Source organism: Euprymna scolopes, chromosome 24, assembly GCF_053919585.1.
Source record: "Euprymna scolopes isolate OS-2025 chromosome 24, ASM5391958v1, whole genome shotgun sequence".
Taxonomy (NCBI): domain Eukaryota; kingdom Metazoa; phylum Mollusca; class Cephalopoda; order Sepiida; family Sepiolidae; genus Euprymna; species Euprymna scolopes.
In genome coordinates, this window is record NC_136505.1 from 16,661,118 (window position 1) to 16,685,191 (window position 24,074).

The 24,074-nt window shown below is 33.0% G+C and overlaps 1 protein-coding gene across 7 annotated transcripts in view; it reads right to left on the reverse strand.

Annotated features, from left to right (window-relative positions):
* The window catches only part of LOC145246606 (cytosolic carboxypeptidase 1-like), a 331,801-nt gene that overhangs the window by 47,927 nt on the left and 259,800 nt on the right, over nt 1–24,074 (reverse strand). For all 7 annotated transcript variants that reach the window (XM_080108270.1, XM_080108268.1, XM_080108267.1 and 4 more), the window contains one exon: nt 19,047–19,206. In XM_080108270.1, coding sequence (XP_079964396.1) covers nt 19,047–19,206 — 160 coding nt within the window. The remainder of the gene's footprint in view (nt 1–19,046; nt 19,207–24,074) is intronic.

Here is a 24,074-nt window from a genome sequence, read left to right on the forward strand (position 1 = left end):
ATATATTATATACATATATATATATATTATATACATATATATATATATTATATACATATATATATTATATACATATATATATTATATACATATATATATTATATACATATATATATATATTATATACATATATATATATTATATACATATATATATATTATATACATATATATATTATATACATATATATATTATATACATATATATATTATATACATATTATATATACATATATATTATATATATTATATATACATATATATTATATATATTATATACATATATATTATATATATTATATACATATATATATTATATACATATTATATACATATATATATATCTTATATACATATATATATATGTATATAATATATATATGTATATACATATATATAGTATATACATATATATATTATATACATATATATATATATATTATATACATATATATATATATTATATACATATATGTATATATATATGTACATATGTATATATATATATATATATATATATATATATATATATATATATATATATATATATATATAAATGAAACTGCTGAATAATACTTTGATACAGCTGAATTACAAGTTATTAAATGTGACTATAAAAATCAATGGTTCAAAAAAGGAAAAATACATAATTTAGCTTGACGGCAAATGCAGAGAAGAAACAAAAATCATTCTTACGGATATGAATGCTTCCACTGTCTGATGGGCACTGGCAGACTAGTAGTCCTGACCTGGCTTTCTAATCATATAGGCATTAGAAAAAAATCTAAGGTTGGCATATTGTAAAAAAACTGTCACATACGAAACGTTACGCTGTTTAAAAATATGCCCCTCTCAACATGTTTAGAAATATGCCTCTCTCAACATGTTTAGAAATATGCCCCTCTCAACATGTTTAGGAATATGCCCCTCTCAACATGTTTAGAAATATGCCTCTCTCGGTTGCTGTAAGTATGTAATAATAATGTAGTTGCGAGTATTAAAAAACTCTAGCTGTACGTAAAGAAAACTGTAGCTGTAATTGTATCAAAATAACTGTAGCAGTAGGTATGTCAAGAAACTGGAACTTTATGTCAAAAAAATTGTAGCTATAAGCATGTAAAAAAACTGTAGCTGTAAGTATGTATGAATAATGTAGTTGAAAATATTAAAAAAACTTTACTGTAACTATATAAAAAAATGTAGCTGTGTGTATACCAGAAAAAGTATAGCTGTAAGTATGGTAAAAAATACAAGCATATACAAATACTATAGCTGTAAATATAAAAAAAAACTGTAGCAGTAAGTAAAGAAAACTGTAGCTGTATGTCAAAATAACTCTAGCTATAGGCATGTAAAAAAATTGTATCTATTAGTATGTCAAAAAACTGGCACTGTACGTACGTAAAAAAACTGCAGGTTTAATATGTAAAAAAATTGTAGCTTTAAGTATGTCAAAAAAAAAACTAGCTGTAAGTATGTAAAAAAAACTAGCTGTAAGTATGTCAAAAAACTGTAGCTGTATGTATGTCAAAAAACTGTAGCTGTATGTATGTCAAAAAACTGTAGCTGTACGCAAAAAAACAGGAGCTGTCAGTAAAGAAAACTGGAGCTTAATGTATGTCAAAACACTGAAGCTGTAAACATAAAAAAAATTGTAGCTTTAAGTATGTAAAAAATTTAGCTTTATGTAAAAACACTGTAGTTGTATGTATGTCAAAAATCTGTGGCTGTAACTATGTAAAATCCGTAGCTGTTAAGTATACCAAGAAACTGTATTAGGCCATAAAAAACTGTAGCTTTCAGTATGTAAAAAAATATGTAGCTATAAATATGTAAAACAAATATGCCAAAAGACGGTAGCTGTAACCATATAAAAAAAACTGTAGCTGTATATATAAAAATGTATCTAAAAGTATGTAAAAAAACTGTAGCTGTAAATATGTAACAAAATTTGTGCACTGTAAAATATTGCAGTTGCAAGTATGTAAAAAAACTGTAGCTGTAAGTATGTAAAAAACTGTAGCTGTAAGTATGTAAAAGAAACTGTAGCTGTAAGTTCGTAAAAAAAATATACCTGTAAGTATGTAAAATAAACTGTAGCTGTATGTCAAAAAACAACCCTTGCTTTTCTATGTAAAACAACTGTAGCTGAATGTAAAAAACGGTAGCTGTAAATATGTGAAAAAGGTACTTGCATGTATGTCAAAATACTGTGTATGTGTATATATATATATATATATATATATATATATATATATATATATATAAAGTGTAGATGTACGTATGTAAAAAAAATGTACCTATAAGTATATCAAAGAAACTGAAGCCGAAAGTATGTAAAGAAATGTATGTAAAAGTATGCCAAAAAAGCTGTAAATATGTAAAAAAAAAATATGTGATGTAGCTGGACGTTTGAAAAGAAAAATGTAGCTTTACGTATGTAAAAAAACTGACGCTGTAAGTATGTCAAAAAATGTAGTTGTAAGAATGTAAAATCTGTAGCAGCAGGTGTGTTAAAAAACTTTAGCTGTATGTTAAAAAAATGTTGCTGTAAATATGTCTAAAAACGTAAGCTGTAAGTATATAAACAACTGTAACTACATAAAAAAACTATTTAGCTGCGAGTATGTAAAAAAAACTATAGCTGATTTAAAAATAATGTAGCTGTAAGTATTAAAAACACTGTAGCTGTAAGTATGTCCAAAAACTGTATCCTCCATATGTATGTAAAAAAAAAACTGGAACTCTCAGTATGTCAAAAACACTATAGCTGTATGTCAAAAAACGGCAGCTATAATTATATAAAAAACGGTAGATGTAAGTATGTCAAAAAGGCTGTAGTTCTAAGTAATTAAAAAATCTGTTGCTGTAAGTAAGTAAAAAACTGTTGCTGTAAGTAAACAAACTGTAGCTGTATGTTAAAAACACTGTAGCTGTAAATATGTCAAAAAAACAGTACCTGTAAGTATTTAAAAAAAACTGTAGCTGTAAGTATGTCAAAAAAACTGTAGCTCTAAGTATGTAAAAAAAACTGTAGCTGTATGTCAAATAAAACTGTAGCTATAAGTATGTCAAAAAAAGCTGTAGCTGTGAGTATGTAAAAATAACTGTAGCTGTAAGTATGCCAAAAAACTGTAGCTGAATGTAAAAAAACTGTAGCTGTAAGTATGCACAAAAAACTGTAGCTGAATGTAAAAGAACTGTGGCTGTAAGTATGCAAAAAAACTGTAGCTGTATTTTAAAAAAAACGTAGCGGTAAGTAAGTAAAAAGAGTGTTGCCGTAATATGTCAACAAACTGTAGCTGTATGTCAAAAAAAGTGTAGCCATAAGAATGTCAAAAACACTAAAGCTGTAATTATGTCAAAATAACTGAAGCTGTAATTATGTCAAAAACACTGAAGCTGTAAGTATGTCAAAAACACTGAAGCGGTAAGTATGTCAAAAACATTGTAGCTGTAAGTATTTCAAAAACACTGTAGATATAAGTATTTCATAAACACTGTAGTTGTAAGTATTTCAAAAACACTGTAGCTGTAAGAATTTCAAAAAACCTGTACCTGTAACTGTAGCTGTATGTCAAAGACACTGTAGCTATAAGGATGTCAAAAACACTGTAGCTGTAAGCATCTCAAAAACACTGTAGCTGTAAGCATGTCAAAAACACTGTAGCTGTAAGCATATCAAAAACACTGTAGCTGTTAGCATGTCAAAAACACTGTAGCTGTAAGCATGTCAAAAACAGTGTAGCTATAAGTATGTCCAAAACATTGAAGCTGTAAGTATTTCAAAAACATTGTAGCTGTAAGTATGTCAAAAACACTGTAGCTGTAAGTATGTCAAACACACTGTAGCTGTAGCATGTCAAAAACACTGTAGCTGTAAGTATTTCAAAAACACTGTAGCTGTAAGTATGTCAAAAACATAGTAGCTGTAAGTATTTCAAAAACACTGTAGCTTGTAAGTATGCCAAAAACACTGTAGCTATAAGCATGTCAAAAACACTGTAGCTAAAAGTATGTCAAAAACATTGTAACTGTAATTATGTAAAACAAACTCTGCGTATGAAAAAACACTGTAGCTTTAAATATGTAAAAAACTGTACCTGTAAGTATGTAAAAAAACACTGTAGCTGTAAGTATGTCAAAAACACTGTAACTGTAAGTATGTCAAAAACTCTAGCTGTATGTAAAAAAGCACTGTAGCTGTAAGTATGTCAAAAACACTGTAACTGTAATTATGTAAAAAAACACTGTAGCTGTAACTATGTCAAAAACACTGTAGCTGTAAGTATGTCAAAAACATTGTAGCTGTAAGTATGTCAAAAAACACTGTAACTGTAATTATGTAAAAATAACTGTAGCTGTATGTCAAAAAAACTGTAGCTGTAAGAATGTCAAAAACACTATAGCTGTAAATATGTCAAAAACATTGTAGCTGTAAGTATGTCAAAAAACACTGTAACTGTAATTATGTAAAAATAACTGTAGCTGTATGTCAAAAAAACTGTAGCTGTAACTATGTCAAAAACACTGTAGCTGTAAGTATGTCAAAAACACTGTAGCTGTAATTATATCAAAAACACTGTAACTGTAAGTATGTCAAAAAAACTGTAGTTGTAAGTATGTCAAAAACACCGTAGCTGTAAGTACGTCAAAACGCTGTAGTTGTAAGTATGTCAAAAACACTGTAGTTGTAAGTATGTCAGAAACACTGTAGCTGTAAGTATGTCAAAAACACTGTAGCTATAAGTATGTCAAAAACATTGTAGCTGTGTAGCTGTTATTATGTAAAAACACTAGCTGCAAGTATGTAAAAAACACTGTCGCTGTAATTATGTAAAAACTGTAGCTGTTATTCTGTAAAAAAACACTGTTGCTGTAAGTATGCAAAACGCACTGTTGCTGTAAGTATGTAAAACGCACTGTAGCTGTCAGTATGTAAACAAAATTGGCAATCTAAGAATGTAAAAACACTTTAGCTGTATGTCAAAAATACTGTAGCTGTAATATGTCAAAAACACTGTCGCTGTAAGTATATAAAAAACTGTAGCTGTAAGTTTGTCAAAAACACTGTATCTGTAAGTATGTCAAAAAAATGTAGCTGTCTGTTAAATATTTTTGCTGTAAATATGTCTAAGAAATAGTTAGCTGTTAATATGTAAAAAAAGTGTATCTGTAACTATGTAAAAAAACAATTCAGCTGCGAGTAGGTGAAAAAAGAACTGTAGCTATAAGTATGTAAAAATAATGTAGCTGTAAGTATTAAAAAACTGTGGCTGTCAGTGCGATCAAAAATTGTATCTGTATGTATGAAAAGAAATGAAACTCTAAGTATGTAACAACCCCTGAAACTGTTAGTTGTAAGTATGTCAAAAAAACTGTAGCTGTAAGTATGTCAAAAAAACTATAGCTGTAAGTATGTCAAAAACAATGTAGCTGTATGTCAAAGAAACTGTAGCTGTATGTCAAAAAAAAAACTGTAGCTGTATGTCAAAGAATCTGTAGCTGTAAGTATGTCAAAAACACTGCAGCTGCATGTCAAAAACACTATAGTTGTAGGTAAAAAAAAGTGTAGCTGTAAGTATGTCATAAACACTATAGCTGTGAGTATGTAAAAAAATTGTAGCTGTAAGTAAAAAAAAATGTAGCTGTATATCAAAAACACTGAAGCTGTATGTCGAAAAAACTGTAGCTGTAAATATGTAAAAGAAACTGCAGCTGCATGTCAAAAACACTGTAGCTGTATTTCAAACACACTGTAGCTGTAAGTATGTAAAATAACTGCAGCTGTATGTCAAAACCCCTGTAGCTCTAAGTATGTCAAAAACACTGTAGTTGTAAGTATGTCAAAAGCACTTTAGCTGTATGTCAAAAACACCGTAGCTGTAAGTATGTCAAAAACACTGTAGCTATAAGTATGTAAAGAAAATGTAGCTGTATTTATGCCAAAAACACTGTAGCTGTACGTTTGCCAAAAACACTGTAGCTATAAGCATGCCAAAAACACTGTAGTTGTAAGTTCGTTAAAAACACTGCAGCTGTATGTAAAAAACACTGTAGCTGTATGTCAAAAAAACTGCAGTTGTATGTCAAAAACACTATAGCTGTATGTCAAAAACACTATAGCTGTATGTCAAAAAACTGTAGCTGTGTGTCAAAGAACCTGTAGCTGTATGTCAAAAACACTTTAGCTGTATGTCAAAAACACAGTAGCTGTATGTCAAAAACACTGTAGCAGTATGTCAAAAACACTGTAGCTGTATGTAAAAAACACTGTAGCTGTGTATCAAAAAAACTGTAGCTGTATGTCAAAAAAACTGTAGCTGTATGTCAAAAGCACTGTATCTGTAAGGCAAAAACAACTGTAGCTGTATGTCAAAAAAACTGTAGCTGTAAGTATATCAAAATAACTGTAGCTATAAGTATGTTAAAACACTGTAGCCGCAAGTATCTCAAAAACACTGTAGCTGTAAGTATCTCAAAAACACTGTAGCTGTAATTATATCAAAAACACTGTAGCTGTAATTATATCAAAAACACTGTAACTTTAATTATATAAAAAAACACTGTAACAGTAAGTATGTCAAAAAAACTGTAGCTGAAAGTATGTAAACAAAATTGGCACTCTAAGAATGTAAAAACACTGTAGCTGTATGTCAAAAATACTGTAGCTGTAATATGTCAAAAACACTGTCGCTGTCAGTATATGAAAAACTGTAGCTGTAAGTTTGTCAAAAACTCTGTATCTGTAAGTATGTCAAACAAATGTAGCTGTTTGTTTAATATTTTTGCTGTAAATATGTCTAAGAAATAGTTAGCTATTAATATGTAATAAAGACTGTATCTGTAACTATGTAAAAAAACGAATTCAGCTGCATGTCAAAAAAACTGTAGCTGTATGCTAAAAATACTGTAGCTGCATGTCAAAAACACTGCAGCTGCATGTCAGAAACACTGCAGCTGCATGTCAAAAACACTGTAGTTGTAGGTAAAAAATGTAGCTGTAAGTATGTCAAAAACACTGTAGCTGTGAGTATGTACAAAAATTGTAGCTGTAAGTAAAAAAAACTGTAGCTGTATATCAAAAACACTGTAGCTGTATGTCGAAAAAACTGTAGCTGTAAGTATGTAAAATAACTGCAGCTGTATGTCAAAAACACTGTAGCTCTAAGTATGTCAAAAACACTGTAGTTGTAAGTATGTCAAAAGCAATTTAGCTGTATGTCAAAAACACTGTAGCTGTAAGTATGTCAAAAACACTGTAGCTATAAGTATGTAAAAAAAAATGTAGCTGTATTTATGCCAAAAAAACTGTAGCTGTACGTTTGCCAAAAACACTGTAGCTATAAGCATGTCAAAAACACTGTAGTTGTAAGTTCGTTAAAAACACTGTAGCTGTATGTCAAAAACACTGTAGCTGTATGTCAAAAAAACTGCAGCTGTATGTCAAAAGTACTGTAGCTGTAAATAAGGCAAAAACAACTGTAGCTGTATGTCAAAAAAAATTATAGCTGTAAGTATATCAAAATAACTGTAGCTATAAGTATGTTAAAACACTGTAGCCGGAAGTATCTCAAAAATACTGTAGCTGTAAGTATCTCAAAAATACTGTAGCTGTAAGTATCTCAAAAACACTGTAGCTGTAATTATATCAAAAACACTGTAGCTGTAATTATATCAAAAACAGTGTAACTGTAATTATATCAAAAACACTGCAACACTATGTCAAAACAACTGTAGCTGTAAGTATGTAAACAAAATTGGCACTCTAAGAATGTAAAAACACTGTAGCTGTATGTCAAAAATACTGTCGCCGTCAGTATGTAAAAAACTGTAGCTGAAAGTTTGTCAAAAACACTGTATCTGTAAGTATGTCAAAAAAAATGTAGCTGTCTGTTAAATAGTTTTGCTGTAAATATGTCTAAGAAATAGTTAGCTGTTAATATGTAAAAAAAGACTGTATCTGTAACTATGTAAAAAAAAGAATTCAGCTGCATGTCAAAAAACCTGTAGCTGTATGTCAAAAACACTGTAGCTGTATGTCAAAAACACTGTAGCTGTATGTCAAAAACACTGTAGCTGTATGTCAAAGACACTGTAGCTGTATGTCAAAAACACTGTCGCTGTATGTCAAAAAAACAGTAGCTGTATATCAAAAAAACAGTAGCTGTGTGTCAAAAGCACTGTAGCTGTAAGTAAGGCAAAAACAACTGTAGCTGTATGTAACAAAAACTGTAGCTTTAAGTATGTCAAAATAACTTTAGCTGTAAGTATGTAAAAACAGTGTAGCTGTAAGTATGTAAAAAACATTGTAGCTGTAAGTATGTCAAAAAAACTATAGCTGTAGGTCAAAAAACTGTAGCTGTATGTCGAAAAAACTGAAGCTGTATGTCAAAAACACTGTAGCTGTATGTCAAATAACTGTAGCTGTATGTCAAAAACACTGTAGCTGTATGTAAAAAAACTGTAGCTGTATATCAAAATAACTGTAGCTTTATATCAAAAACACTGTAGCTTTATGTAAAAATAAACTTTAGTTGTATGTAAAAAGAAAATGTAGCTGCATGTCAAAAACACTGTAGCTGCATGTCAAAAACACTGTAGCTTTATGTCAAAAACACTATAACTGTATGTCAAAGAACTGTAGCTGTGTGTCAAAGAAACTGTAGCTGTATGTCAAAGAGACTGTAGCTGTATGTCAAAAACACTGTAGCTGTATGTCAAAAAAACCTTGGAGCTGTATGTCAAAAACACTGTAGCTGTATGTCAAAAGCACTGTAGCTGTATGTCAAAAAAACTGTAGCTGTAAGTATGTCAAAAACACTGTAGCTGTTAGTATGTCCAAAACACTGTAGATGTATTTAAAAAACACTATAGCTGTATGTGAAAAACTGTAGCTGTATGTCAAAAAAACTGTTGCTGTATGTCAAAAACACTGTAGCTGTAAGTATGTCAAAAACACTGTAGCTGTAAGTATGTCAAAAACACTGTAGCTGTAAGTATGTCAAAAACAGTGTAGCTGTTAGTATGTCAAAAACACTGTAGATGTATTTAAAAAACACTATAGCTGTATGTCAAAAGAACTGGAGCTGTAGGTCAAAAACACTGTAGCTGTATGTCAAAAACACTGTAGCTGTATGTCAAAAACACTGTAGCTGTATGTCAAAAGACCTGTAGCTGTATGTCAAAAGAACTGTAGCTGTATGTCAAAAGATTTTAGCTGTGTGTCAAAGAACCTTTACCTGTATGTCAAAGAAACTGAAGCTGTGTGAAAAAAAACTGTAGCTGTATGTCAAAGAAACTGTAGCTGTATGCCAAAAACACTGTAGCTGTATGTCAAAAACACTGTAGCTGTATGTCAAAAACACTGCAGCTGTATGTCCAAAACACTTTAGCTGTGTATTAAAAAAACTGTAGCTGTATGTCAAAAACACTGTAGCTGTATATAAACAACTGTAGCTGTATGTCAAAAACACTGTAGCTGTATGTCAATAGCACTGTAGCTGTAAGTAAGGCAAAAACAACTGTAGCTGTATGTCAAAAGAACTGTAGCTGTAAGTATGTCAAAAATACTGTAGCTGTAAGTATGTCAAAAAAACTGTAGCTGTATGTAAAAACACTGTGTCTGTATGTCAAAAAACCTCTAGTTGTATGTCAAAAACACTGTAGCTTTATGTCAAAAAAAACTTTAGATGTATGTAAAAAGAAAATGTAGCTGCATGTCAAAAAAACTGTAGCTGTATGTCAAAAAACTGTAGCTGTATGTCAAAAACACTGTAGCTGTATGTCAAAAATACTGTAGCTGTATGTCAAATACACTGCAGCTGTATGTCAACAAAACTGTAGCCGTATGTCAAAAACACTGTAGCTGTATGTCAAAAACACTGTAGCTGTGTGTCAAAAAACTGTAGCTGTATGTCAAAGACTCTGCAGCTGTATGTCAAGAAACTGTTGCTGTATGTCAAAAAAACTGTAGCTGTATGTCAAAAACACTGTAGCTGTAAGTATGTAAAAACACTGTAGCTGTAAGTATGTCTTAAAAACTGTAGCTGTACGTCAAAAAAACTGTAGCTGTATGTCAAAAACACTGTAGATGTATGTCAAAAAACTTTAGCTGTATGTCAAAAAACTGTAGTTGTAAGCATGTTAACAATACTGTAGCTGTAAGTATGTCAAAAACACTGTAGCTGTATGTCAAAAAAACTGTAGCTGTATGTCAAAAACACTGTAGCTTTATGTAAAAAAAACTGTAGATGTATGTAAAAAGAAAGTGAAGCTACATGTCAAAAAAACTGTAGATGTATGTCAAAAACACTGTAGCTGTATGTCAAAAACACTGTAGCTGTATGTAAAAACATTGTAGCTGATGTCAAAAACACTGTAGCTGTATGTCAAAAACACTGTAGCTGTGTGTCAAAAAAACTGTAGCTGTATGTCGAAAATACTGCAGCTGTATGTAAAAAAACTGTAGCTGTATGTCAAAAAAAACTGTAGCTGTATGTCAGAAACACTGTAGCTGTATGTCAAAAAACTGTAGCTGTATGTCAGAAAAACTGTAGCTGTAAGTATGTCAAAAACACTGCAGCTGTAAGTATGTCAAAAACACTGCAGCTGTAAGTATGTCAAAAACACTGTAGCTGTTAGTATATCAAAAACACTGTAGATGTATTTAAAAAATATATAGCTGTATGTCAGAAACACTGTAGCTGTATGTAAAAAAACTGTAGCTGCATGTCAAAAGCACTGTAACTGTATGTCAAAAACACTGTAGCTGTATGTCAAAAACACTGTAGCTGTGTGTCAAAAAAGCTGTAGCTGTATGTCGAAAATACTGCAGCTGTATGTAAAAAAACTGTAGCTGTATGTCAAAAAAAACTGTAGCTGTATGTCAGAAACACTGTAGCTGTATGTCAAAAAACTGTAGCTGTATGTCAGAAAAACTGTAGCTGTAAGTATGTCAAAAACACTGCAGCTGTAAGTATGTCAAAAACACTGCAGCTGTAAGTATGTCAAAAACACTGTAGCTGTTAGTATATCAAAAACACTGTAGATGTATTTAAAAAATATATAGCTGTATGTCAGAAACACTGTAGCTGTATGTAAAAAAACTGTAGCTGCATGTCAAAAGCACTGTAACTGTATGTCAAAAACACTGTAGCTGTATGTCAAAAAAACTGTAACTGTATTTAAAAAAACTGTAGCTTTATGTCAAAGAAACTGTAGCTGTATGTCAAAAACACTGTAGCTGTATGTCAAAAACACTGTAGCTGTGTATCCAAAAAAACTGTAGCTATATGTCAAAAACACTGTAGCTGTATGTCAAAAACACTGTAGCTGTATGTCAAAAAACTTTAGCTGTATGTCAAAAACACTGTAGCTGTATGTCAAAAACACTGTAGCTGTAAGTAAGGCAAAAACAACTGTAGCTGTATATCAAAAACACTATAGCTGTATGTCAATAAACTGTAGCTGTAAGTATATCAAAATAACTGTAGCTATAAGTATGTAAATACACTTTAGCTGTAAGTATATCAGAAACACTGTAGCTGTAAGTATGTCAAAAACACTGTAGATGTATGTCAAAAACATTATAGCTGTATGTCAAAAAACTGTAGCTGTATGTCAAAAAAACTGTAGCTGTATGTCAAAAACACTGTACCTGCATGTCAAAAAAACTGTAGCTATATGTCAAAAAACCTGTAGCTATATGTCAAAAACACAGTAGCTTAATGTCAAAAAAAACTTTAGATGTATGTAAAAAAACTTTAGCTGCATGTCAACAAAACTGTAGCTGTATGTCAAAAAAACTGTAGCTGTATGTCAAAAACACTGTAGCTGTGTATCAAAAAAACTGTAGCTGTATGTCAAAAAACTGTAGCTGTATGTCAAAAAACTGTAGCTGTATGTCAAAAAAACTGTAGCTGTATGTCAAAAACACTGTAGCTGTATGTCAAAAACACTGTAGCTGTATGTAAAAAACACTGTAGCTGTAAGTACGGAAAAAACAACTGTAGCTGTATGTCAAAAAAAACTATAGCTGTAAGTATATAAAAATAACTGTAGCTATAAGTATGTAAAAACACTTTAGCTGTAAGTATGTCAAAAACACTGTAGATGTATGTCAAAAACACTATAGCTGTATGTCTAAAACTGTAGCTGTATGTAAAAAGACTGTAGCTGTATATCAAAAACACTTTAGGTGTATGTCAAAAAACTGTAGCTATATGTCAGAAAACTGTAGCTGTATGTCAAAAACACTGGAGCTTAATGTGAAAAAAAACTTTAGATGTATGTAAAAAAACTTTAGCTGCATGTCAAATAAACTATAGCTGTATGTAAAAAAAAACTGTAGCTGTATGTCAAAAAACTGTAGCTGTATGTCAAAAACACTGCAGCTGTATGTAAAAAAAACTGTAGCTGTATGTCAAAAACACTGTAGCTGTATGTCAAAAAAACTGTAGCTGTGTGTCAAAAAAACTGTAGCTTTATGTCGAAAAACTGTAGCTGTATGTCAAAAACACTGTAGCTGTATGTCAAAAAAACTGTAGCTGTGTGTCAAAAACACTGTAGCTGTGTGTCAAAAAAACTGTAGCTGTATGTCAAAAATACTGCAGCTGTATGTCAAAAAACCGTAGCTGTATGTCAAAAAAACTGTAGCTTTATGTCAGAAACACTGTAGCTGTATGTCAAAAAACTGTAGCTGTATGTCAGAAAAACTGTAGCTTTAAGTATGTCAAAAACACTGCAGCTGTAAGTATGTCAAAAACACTGTAGCTGTTAGTATATCAAAAAATCTGTAGATGTATTTCAAAAACACTATAGCTGTATATCAGAAACACTGTAGCTGTATGTAAAAAAACTGTAGCTGTATGTCAAAAACAATGAAGCTTTATGTCAAAAAAACTTTAGATTTGTGTAAAAAAACTGTAGCTGCATGTCACAAACACTGTAACTGTATGTCAAAAAACTGTAGCTGTATGTCAAAAACACTGTAGCTGTATGTCAAAAACACTGTAGCTGTATGTCAAAAAACTGTAGCTGTATGTCAAAAAAACTGTAGCTGTAAGTAAGGCAAAAACAACTGTAGCTGTATGTCAAAAAAACTGTAGCTGTAAGTATATCAAAATAAGTGTATTTATAAGTATGTAAAAACACTTTAGCTGTTAGTATATCAGAAACACTGTAGCTGTAAGTATGTCAATAACACTGTAGATGTATGTCAAAAACACTATAGCTGTATGTCGAAAAACTGTAGCTGTATGTCAAAAAACTGTAGCTGTATGTCAAAAACACTGTAGCTGTATGTCAAAAAACTGTAGCTATATGTCAAAAAAACTGTAGCTGTATGTCAGAAACACTGTAGCTTAATGTCAAAAAAAACATTAGATGTATGTAAAAAGAAAATTGTAGCTGTAAGTATGTAAAAACACTGTAGCTGTAAGTATGTTAAAAACACTGTAGCTGTATGTCAAAAAAACTGTAGATGTATGTCAAAACACTGTAGCTGTATGTCAAAAACACTGTAGCTATATGTCAAAAACACTGCAGCTGTATGTCAAAAACACTGTAGCTCTATGTCAAAAACACTGTAGCTGTATGTCAAAAAAACTGTAGCTGTATGTAAAAAACACTGTAGCTGTATGTCAAAAAAACTGCAGCTTTATGTCAAAATCTGTAGCTGTATGTCAAAGACACTGTAACTGTATGTAAAAAACACTGTAGCTGTATGTCAAAAAACTGTAGCTGTATTCCAAAAACACTGTAGCTGTAAGTAAAAAAAACTGTAGCTGAATGTCAAAAAATCTGTAGCTGTATGTCAAAAACACTGTAGCTGTATGTCAAAAACACTGTAGCTGTATGTCAAAAAACTGTAGCTGTATGCCAAAAAAATGTAGCTGTATGTCAAAAACTGTAGCTGTATGTAAAAAAAATGTAGCTGTAAGTATCTCAAAAACACTGTAGCTGTATGTCAAAAACACTGTAGCTGTATGTCAAAAAACTGTAGCTGTAAGTATGTAATAAAAACTGTAGCTTTAAGTATGTAATAAAAACTGTAGCTTTAAGTATGTCAAAAATACTGTAGCTGTATGTAAAATACTATAGCTGTAAGTATGCAAAAAAAACGTAACTCTAAGTATGTCAAAAACACTGTAGCTGTATGTCAAAAACACTGTAGCTATTAGTATGTAAAAAAAACTGTAGCTGCAATTATGCCAAAAACACTGTAGCTGTAAGTTTGCCAAAAACACTGTAGCTATAAGCATGTCAAAAAAACTGTAGCTGTAAGTATGTCCAAAACAATGTAGCTGTATGTCAAAAAAACTGTAGCTGTAAGTATGTCAAAAAATTCGTAGCTGTAATTTGTAAAAAAAAATCTGTAACTTTAAGAATGTCCCAAATAACTGTAGCCATAGGTGTGTCAAAAAAACTGCAGCTGTAAGTTTGTAAAAAGAATCTATAGCTGTAAGTTTAAAAAAAAAGAAAAGAAAATGCCAGAAAACACTTTATTCAGAACGATCGCCGATACGCACCCAACAAAAATACGAACTTGAACGATAACGTCGACACAAACTAAGAACAACCTATGAAGCCTTTAACAAATGGTTCCAGTATCTTCCTTAAATCACTCCTGGACAAGTGCATTTTTGTACTTTATCGGATGTCCAGTGAGAGCACGCACACACTTTTCTCAGGCACTTCCAAACGATAGTAAGCATATAACCAGGCAGATACAAATCTTTCTTATTAATATAGATACAAGAAGAGGATAAAAACATTTATGTCTAATAATGACTTCTTTTGCTGTCTTTTTTCTTACAAGCGAGTCATCACTTATCAAGGCTTGAAAGCCACTGGCAAATAATAATGAATGTAAGGTGGTAGTGCAGTAATCGCTGTTGGTTTAAGTATAGTAGAATTTGATTATTTAAGAGGACGGTTCAACAAGAACTTGTTTACATTGAACTTGAAGGCTACAATATTGTAGTTCCACGGGTGGGCAGTTCTAGGAAAAAAGCTTTGTTTATGGAATCTGCATTTAGATTTAGGCACAGTTAGAGAGTGGAAAAATTGGTTACAGGTATGAGAAAAGGACATCACCTAATAGGTTTTGAAGCCGGCTTTAGACCAAAACTGATCAAAGGATGGAATATGAAATGTGAAAGACATTTGTTCTCTTCATCACTTCCTAAATCTAGCAGATTTTAACATGAATGTGTTAATTCAAAATATTTTCAACCAATGTAAATCTTTCCAAACTTCAAAGCGTGGCACCTATACGTGAATGTAGTAAGCTAGTGCGAACATAGAAATTGCTATAAGACCTGGTCAGGAAAATAAGTTTTAGAGAAACTCCACCAGCCGGCCAAGTTAAAAGAACCTAATGACGTTTACTCAACACTCACACTATACCTTCGCCACCCCCCACCAAGGGTGGCAAAGCGAAAGAACTCAATGACTCACATAATCAAACTTTCATCATTTGCACACATCGCATAGACATACTAACAAGAGCAAAGGTAAACGCACACACATACACAATGCCATGCTGTCCAATACACTATGAGCATATTGACTTGTAACTAGTATTCAATCAACTTCTTTACACAAACACATGTTGACCTATGGAGATGTACTTTGTTTTTAACAATAGGGTCACAACTTATGAAGGACCATAGGCCACCCAAGGATGATGAGTGTAATGTGGTCACAAAGACAATAGTATAGTAATAGTTAATTGTTTAAGTTGGGTAAAATTGGATTATTTAAGGGGATGGTTCAACAAGAACTTGTTTACATTGAATTTGCAGACGACCATGTTGTAGTTAGCTGGAAAGCAGCACAGTGGAAGAGTTCCACAAGTGGGCAGTTCTAGGAAATATGTTTTGTTGGAGAAATTTGGGTTTAAATTAGGTACAGATAGAGAGTGTGTGAAATTGTTGGTAGTGGTTGTAGCTAGACGAGTACTTCTTGTGAAAGTTTGGTAAGGAAGGTGGCACAGATTGAAGCTCGACCGAGCACTTGCCATGAAAATAACAATAGAGTAGAGACAGGTTTACAATGTCTATTCGGTTGTATGTAGGAGAAAAGGGCATCATCTACGTAGTTTAAAAGCCGGTTTTGAACTTTGTCAAGATAGGATATGATGTTCTGGGCAGCAACATTACTCCATTTTAGGGCATATCTGGCAAAGTAAAGGATTGCATCGGGAGTAAGATATCTCTTAGAGCCATAGAATGAGGCAACCATTTTTGCAGCAACCTTGGCAACAGATTTGAAGTTTACTATTTCAGGTTAGGACTGAAGGTCAAAGCAAGGAGCTTCTTTGAGACTAGAGCTATTCATATCAATTGGGACTAAGTAGGGATCAGAACGTTTACGGTGAAAAAAATAGAAACTTGATTTTGAATGCATTAAAATTAACCAGCCACCTTTTGCTCCATTGCATCCCATGCTTGCTGAAGGTCAGGGGAGAGAGAAACTCAAAGAGATCTTGGTCATTGCTAATCTTAGAAGTGTTGCCATAGATAGTAGTGTCGTTTGTGTATATGTTAATGAATGAACTTAGAATGTGATTTGGGAGATCATTGATTAAGATAAGGAAGAAAGTTGATCCCAGGATGGACCCTTGAGGCATGCCAGCATTGATACTTTGAGCTTCAGATATCTGCTATCAATGACTACTTGTATAAACCTATCGGAGAGAAAATATTTGATGGTTGAGAAGACATTTTCCGATAGCTGGAAATTTTGTTTATGCCAAACCTTATCAAATGCCTCTGATATCTCTACTGCTCTAGAGAGGAAACCACCATTGATAGATTCACTGATCCTATATAAAATTACAGTCAGTACGTCAGCTGTAGACTTTGCTGGATAGAAACCATATTGCTTGTCATTGATTAGGTTGTTTTTGTTGAGGTAATTGACAATTCTGTATATGAGGAAGACAATGCACAAAATTCACAGACAATTTAAGCAAATTTGCAATGAATAAAGAGGTCACTAACAATGAGCTCATGAGAAAGACCAAGAACAGGGAAGAATGGAGAGCCATGATCGTCAACGTTTGCAAGACCAGACCGGACACTTGACGAAGTTGATAATTTCTTTATTCAACATGAATTCAAGTAACTAATGCATAACATACACAACTGGTCTATATTGAGATACAGAAAACTGATCTCCCGTATTTTTAAATACCGGACAGACTAATGAGCTTTTCGAAGATGTTAGGAAACATTTCTCCTTTAGGCACCGATTGAACAGCTTTGCAAGAATGGGTGCTAGTTCCAGTAGCAGCTTTGGAGTATTATGACTTGAATATTTTTGGGACCAGTTGCTTTCCTGGCATCAGGGTTCTTAAACAGATATGTGGAAATCGCTCAGATTATTTTCGGTCTTGGGAGGAAATTCTGGAGATAAATGGTACTGGTTGCACAGGGTTGAGTTTGATGCAAAGTTCTTGTCAAAATGTTTGGCTTTGTCAAATGTTGATATAATCACCTCAGGTCCATTGATGATGGTCGGGATAGAGGTTTCAAATCTGTTCAGAACCTTGTTTGTTATTCACCAAAAATCATAGGAAACAAGTCTCTGTGCTTATACTTTGGATTTGATGGACTAAACATAGCTCTCTTGCATTTTCTTTAATCCTTTTGCAATGATTGCTGGCGACTTTAGTTTCAAAACATCTATTTCGTATTTCTCCATTTTTCATTCATAAAACTTTGTTTATGCTTTAGGCCATACTTGCTATCTGGTGACTCTTTTATTATTTCAATGTTTTCTTGTATTTTCCATTTTATATGCAGGTTTCATATATATATTCCTTTCAGTTTCTTCCTTCGTTAAAACAATAGCCTTTACACCTCTATTCATATTAAAATTTTACATTTTATATACAGGCATACATATGCATATATTCTTCGTTTTCTTTCTTGCACTTAAACAGTCACTTTTTGCAGTTAAATGGGCTGGTATTTTGGGGGAAAAAAAAGTTCACAGAATTCATCACTGTATTTCCTCCTCCTCCTCCTCCTCCTCCTCCTCCTCTTCACAATTTTCTCTCAACTTCCAGCACACATCTGTCTCCCTCACCTCTACCAACAGGCGTTTTATTAAAAAAAAACTGACTGCATTTCATTTGCATGTGTGCAGTGGGTGGTGTTATCTCATGCAATTCCACGAGGCCACAGCTTATAAAGCCATGGCCACCATCTTTAATCTCTCTCAGATCCTACCTGAAGGTAAGTCGTACAGCCACACAAGGCACACACACATGGGCGCTTGTGTCTTTGACTATTACATTCAACTCCACACTTTTCTATTCATAATAAATGTTGCTGTGGTTCAAAGATGCTCCAAGATGACATCTACGAAAGCCAAAGGAATCATACAACTGTAACAGAGTGCATATGAGTGTGTATGAAAATAGCAGCAGCAGCCGAAGGAAGGATGGCAAGTGATTGTATTAGCAGCAGGAGAAGTGTTTGAATGCGTATGTAAATTGGTAAGTGTGCCTGGGCTTGCATCTGAAGAAAAAGAAAAAAAAAGGACACCACGTGGTTGGGGAGAAACAAAGTCGTTGATGAAGGAGACGGACGTGTAAAGTGAAGGTAAGAATGGGAAGGCTGTGGTCAATGTGCGGTCAGAAGAAAGAAAAATGCAAGCCAGGTTAGATGGATATGTGGCAGCGAGAGTAATGTTAATAAATGCTGGTGTTAACAAAAAAAATGTTGACCGGATTTATTTATTGCTTGTTTGTTACTGCAACATTACAAGACAACTTAACACATTTATGAAACAAATTTACAGATTGGAAAATGACTTAGAAGTCGTTGGGTACGAAATAATCATGTTAGTATTTGTGAGGAACTTTTGTTTATCTCTAAAACCGGACACATAACTCTTTCTTTTTTGGGGCAAGGAAAATAATTCTTCTTTGCATATTATTTTACATCAAAAAAAAAAAAAAAATAGATGTTAGGCATCGTTTAGATTCTGTTCTTGCTGGTAATTAAATACATAGGAAAAAAAAGAGCTAACCTTGTAATAAGGTGGAAGTTTGTGTTGATTGGTTGTCCGTGTTGGCAGCTGTAATGGTGATCAGAGGTACGGCGTTCCCACTGAGGGTCTCGCACAGGGTTTGGTGTTTGTATAACACTTCACTAGTGTCGATATCTTCTTCCCATGTTTTTATATGAGTCTGTAAAAGAAGAATTATAAAAGAATTTAGGGCTATCTCCAAGTTCCGCATGTTCTTTTGTTTGCTTATTTTTTACTTCCGGTTTTGGTTAAATGTTTATCTTCATGATGAATGCCCTGAAAAACTCCCTTCCGGTTAATGCCTACCAGTTTTAAAATATTCTGTTATTCTATAAAACAGCCAAGTATGTTTGTTTATTTATTTTAAAACGGGAAAACATTAATAAGAAGGGACTTTTCTAGAGAATTTCTTGTGAAGTAGAATGGTCAGCAGAAGTAGGATGTAAAAAAAAAAAAAAAAAAAATTGATTGATGTTGTCCTATTTTCAATTTACTTGTTTCAACTGCTAAGTGTAAAACGCCTTTGCAGAAATATCCCAACATCATGATTTTTTTTGGAGGTCTTGCTGGCTTGGCAGAGGGAGATTACGGTTTTCTATTTTACTCTTTCTCACCCCAAACAAGGCATATTTGCAATTGGAACATAAGGAACTACTATTTGGAATCGTGTCTAATGTAGGAAGTTGAGCAGCGAGATGTTTGTTCACATTACATTTAAACTTCTGAAACAGAGAGGGAATTTCAAAGTCTAGCAATCCGAGGGGAAGAAACTATTAGAGTAGAAAGCTTTGCAGCATCTAGGAAAATACAATAGCAAAGTGATGTGATTTTTCTGTAAAAGTAAAACTAAATATAGCCTACATTAGGACCCTTAACTCCTACTAGCTGTGTTCCAAAATTCTTAATGATCGTTTAATTAGTTTAGGAGCAAATCTTGTGCATGCAAATATATAAACGTGTAACATATGACGTTTCTGAATTTTTGAGATGAGGATTGGTTATTTGTATTATTTGAATTCTTCGGACTACTATTATCATCTTGAGTGTTATTTTCACAACGTTTCGGTTGATGTAACCTCCAACCTTCTTCAGGTGTAGCTTGTCGAACTTAGGAATGTTTCTGTCGAATGCAGGAATTTGGACGGAATTTCAAACAAGGACTCATGGCGCAGTGGTTAGAATACTTGGAAAAATCAATAGTAAAAGTGATATTCTCCTGAAGGTTAAAAGTTCAATTCTCAGTATGAGCAACCGACAAACACAATTACTAATTATTTAGGACCACTATCTAGTCATGGCTGATGGAACAAAACATGCTACCCATGTGAAGTAAATAAATGGTTCCATTTCGACAGAAACATTCCCAAGTTTGACAAGATACACATTATGTAGGTCGAAGGTCACATCGACCGAAACGTTGTGAAAATCACACTCAAGATGAGAACAGTAGTCCGATGAATCCAAATAATACGATGTAAACATATAACCTAACTTTAAACAGAGATGTTCATCAAAGTTTGTTTTACTTTGTTTTTGTTTTTGTATACTTTGAAGACACAATTACATGCTGAAATGTTTTATTATTATGATTCTTTGGACTATTGTTCTCATCATGAGTTTTATTTTCATATTGAAACGACCAATCTAACCTACGACTTTCTTCAGGTGTATCTTGTCAAACACCGAAAATTTTTCTGCCAAACTTGAAAATCTGCACAAAATTTCAAACAGAACAATTTATCTAATCCATTGGGGGTAGCATGCTCTTGTTCCGTCAGCCATAACTGACTAGAAGTTTTATTTAATTCATAATTGTATACTTGGTATTGCTCGCATTGAGGAATGAACATTGAACTTCCAGAAAAGTGTTACTTAGAAGTGAATTTATACTCATACTTTATCTGTTATGCCATTAATCTTTGCAAGCAATTCTCGTATGAATTTCGGGAGCCTTAAAACTATTCTTGTTTTGAGATGTACAATCTTAATACTTTTCACTGCATATATATTTAAGTGAAAATTTGTGTGTGTGTGAAGACACTTCTAAACCTATATGCTCAACGAATTTTTTATCTACAAACTTGAAATTTGGTATATTGAGTATTCAGACATGGGGAAAACTTTTTTAATTGGTTTTCATCTGGAAAAAAGGGCTGCTAAGAGCTCAAAATAGAAAAATTGGTACTTGAGGTATCATCGCATTTTTATCTGTTTGTCAACTGTTTCACGGCTGTGCATGTGCGGTCATAACAGCTTCCTTATGTTAAGAATAAGTAGGTTTAAAAACATTTTAAGATCGTGGCAAGCTGGTCTAATAGTTATCACACTTGACACACTGTTTTTAGGTTTTGATTTCGATCTCAGTTCGAGTACTTTTTTTTTTACTTACAAGAAGTGACCCGTTTAGAAAAAACATAATACTTGCATGCACATGTCTCAGTTTCTTTCTGTTATTTTTTTTTTACTTCATTTTTTTTTTCTTTAGGAATTTAATGTTACGTTTAATACCTACAGTATATCTGTTTATAATAAATAAGAATTTTGCATTAATTGAAATATAATATTTCTTCAAATTTTACCACCGGGCAAAGCCAGGCAACCTCCTATAAAATCAAGAAATAAAAATTAAGTTTACAAGCCAAAAGCTTCTGTAAAAATAAAGCGAATATAAATATTAATATTTATATAGTAATCTCAACCAAATAAAAAAGCTCAATAAAATCAAAATAGGAAACATAGAGCTTGTCATAGAAGGACAAAATTTAAGACTTTAAATTATATGTTACATGAATTTATTGTTTGACAGGATGGTCAAATAAGTCCTTAATCCGCAGAGTTTCAAAGAAATGCATTCTTCTCATCAGAAGATATGAAATGATCAAATGAAGATATTAGCAAATAATGAGGCTATGAATTTGCTGATATTGGCATAAATTGAAACTGCATTATATGATCCAGATGAAAGGATATGGAGTGGTTATGTATTTTGAAGACAAAATGATCATAACAGTCAATGTTCTCATAAGAAGAAGTCAGATTTATAATGTTGAAAAATAGATCAAAATTAAAAATCCAAAATCTGTGTAATCCAAGTTTGTAGAAAGAGCCTGTTTGCAAGCAGTCAAGGAAGAAAGATTATTCTGGATTGTTAAAGTTTTTTCACTTAGGGATAGCAGAATTGGCATAACGAAATCTTCCATGGCCGGTTAACAGATTTAGTAATATTTAGTAAAGTATAATTTGCAATCTTAAACTGTGTTCTTCTATATGCACATTATATATATATACACACACACACTTTTGGTTGGCATAGCAACCCACTCACAACAGATGAAGAGCACTCAGAATCCACTAACGCTATCCAATTTAGTCCATTGATTTTTTACTTTTATTGTGGGGACTACTACTATTAGTTTATGTAGAGAGAGAGTAGTGCTCGCGTCTTGTCCCTTGCCTCATTTCCTGAACACCTTGATGCAACATCCTTGTTGCTGGCACCGATAACTCTCTTTGGGAGCGCTTTTCTTGCTTTGCCCCCAGGCTGCCGACAGTCTCTGGCAAAGTGATTGGGACTTCTACACCTGCTGATTATGGGTTAAAGGTGGGTCCATAGTCACACGAATAATCCTGTATCTTTTTACTGCTGCTGCAACAGGCTCATCCAACTCTACTTTATGAGAGCTCAAGACCTAGAAAGAATCTACCACACGTTCATGTTTTCCATCCTTGAGGATTTATGCAATTGTTGTTGTGACAATGGTCATGGAAACAAGTGTCCAAGGGTGACGTGTGTGTATTGTAAAAAGTCATCGACACTCAAACTCAAAACCTGACTGATAGAAAACGAAAAGGTGACATATGCAAATTAAGATGCGGTCAAATTTAAGCATATATAAAAGCTGGTATTTCTTTCATTGGTGAGAACATTATTTTTTTTGGACTCAGAGTCGTTTGCACGTACGCTTAATTTGTGTGTCAGTGGGATGAAAAAATATCGATTTTCTACAAACGTCAAAACAGGAAAAGAAAATGATTGTCGTTTTTGCGAGTGCCGAGAACATTGCAAAAAAAAGAACTTTTTCTTTTTGCACGAACATTTAATGGTATTCAGCAGTTTAAAGGTGAACCTTAATTTCAACTTTTCTAACTGAACCAGGGAGTCCTAACACAAAAGCGCAACTGAGTCATCAATCGGATGGGTTTTCTTTGATTAGATGTGCCAGGTTCTGTAAGTCACCCAAGTATTCGTCCACAGTTTCCCTGGGGCACAAATGGCGAAACAAACTTGTCAAATACAACAAAAGGTTCAGTGCAAAAGCCATGAGGAGAATTTTTTACACCTGCTTTAAATTCTTTTTCTGGTCATGGATTAACCATCGGTTTACTGGCAGAGCACCAATTCTAAACCCAAGTGATAAGATACGCTTGACATTATGAACACCACATATTTCGCACACCTGTTCCAATCATTCAGACACTATATGATCAGGTGAGATGGCATGAGATTTTAGAATCAGCTTAAGGTAAAATTCTTCCCCTGCCATTTGCGTTTGATTATTCGTTAGCTGAGATAGTTTGTTCTATAAAGTTTAGAGAATTATGGCTCAAAACACTGGAATTCTTTGCAAGGTGAATTTTTTCCTTGATCAACATTTTGTTCCATACGCATGTGCATCTTTTGCTGATGAAAGTTTATTCATCAAGCATGAGCGAAATACTGACTCATTTCTCTTAGAATTTGGCCATTTATGTTAAGCAAAATCTAACCACTTCACGCGGCTTATCTCGTCCATCTCCATAAAACATGCCACACTTCTTGCATTTTGTTCTTTTCCTGCACTGGCAGCAGAGAAAGCATATTTTTTGCTTCTTTGAGTTCTTTTGGTTCTTTGAGTTGAGTCTGTTTGTACCATATACTGTATACTGTTCTAATGTCAGATGGATTACCTATTCTTGAATTTTGTTCCAACAAGTCCTTCATATATGGTGCACAAACTGTATAATCCATGACATCATATGCTTCTTTAA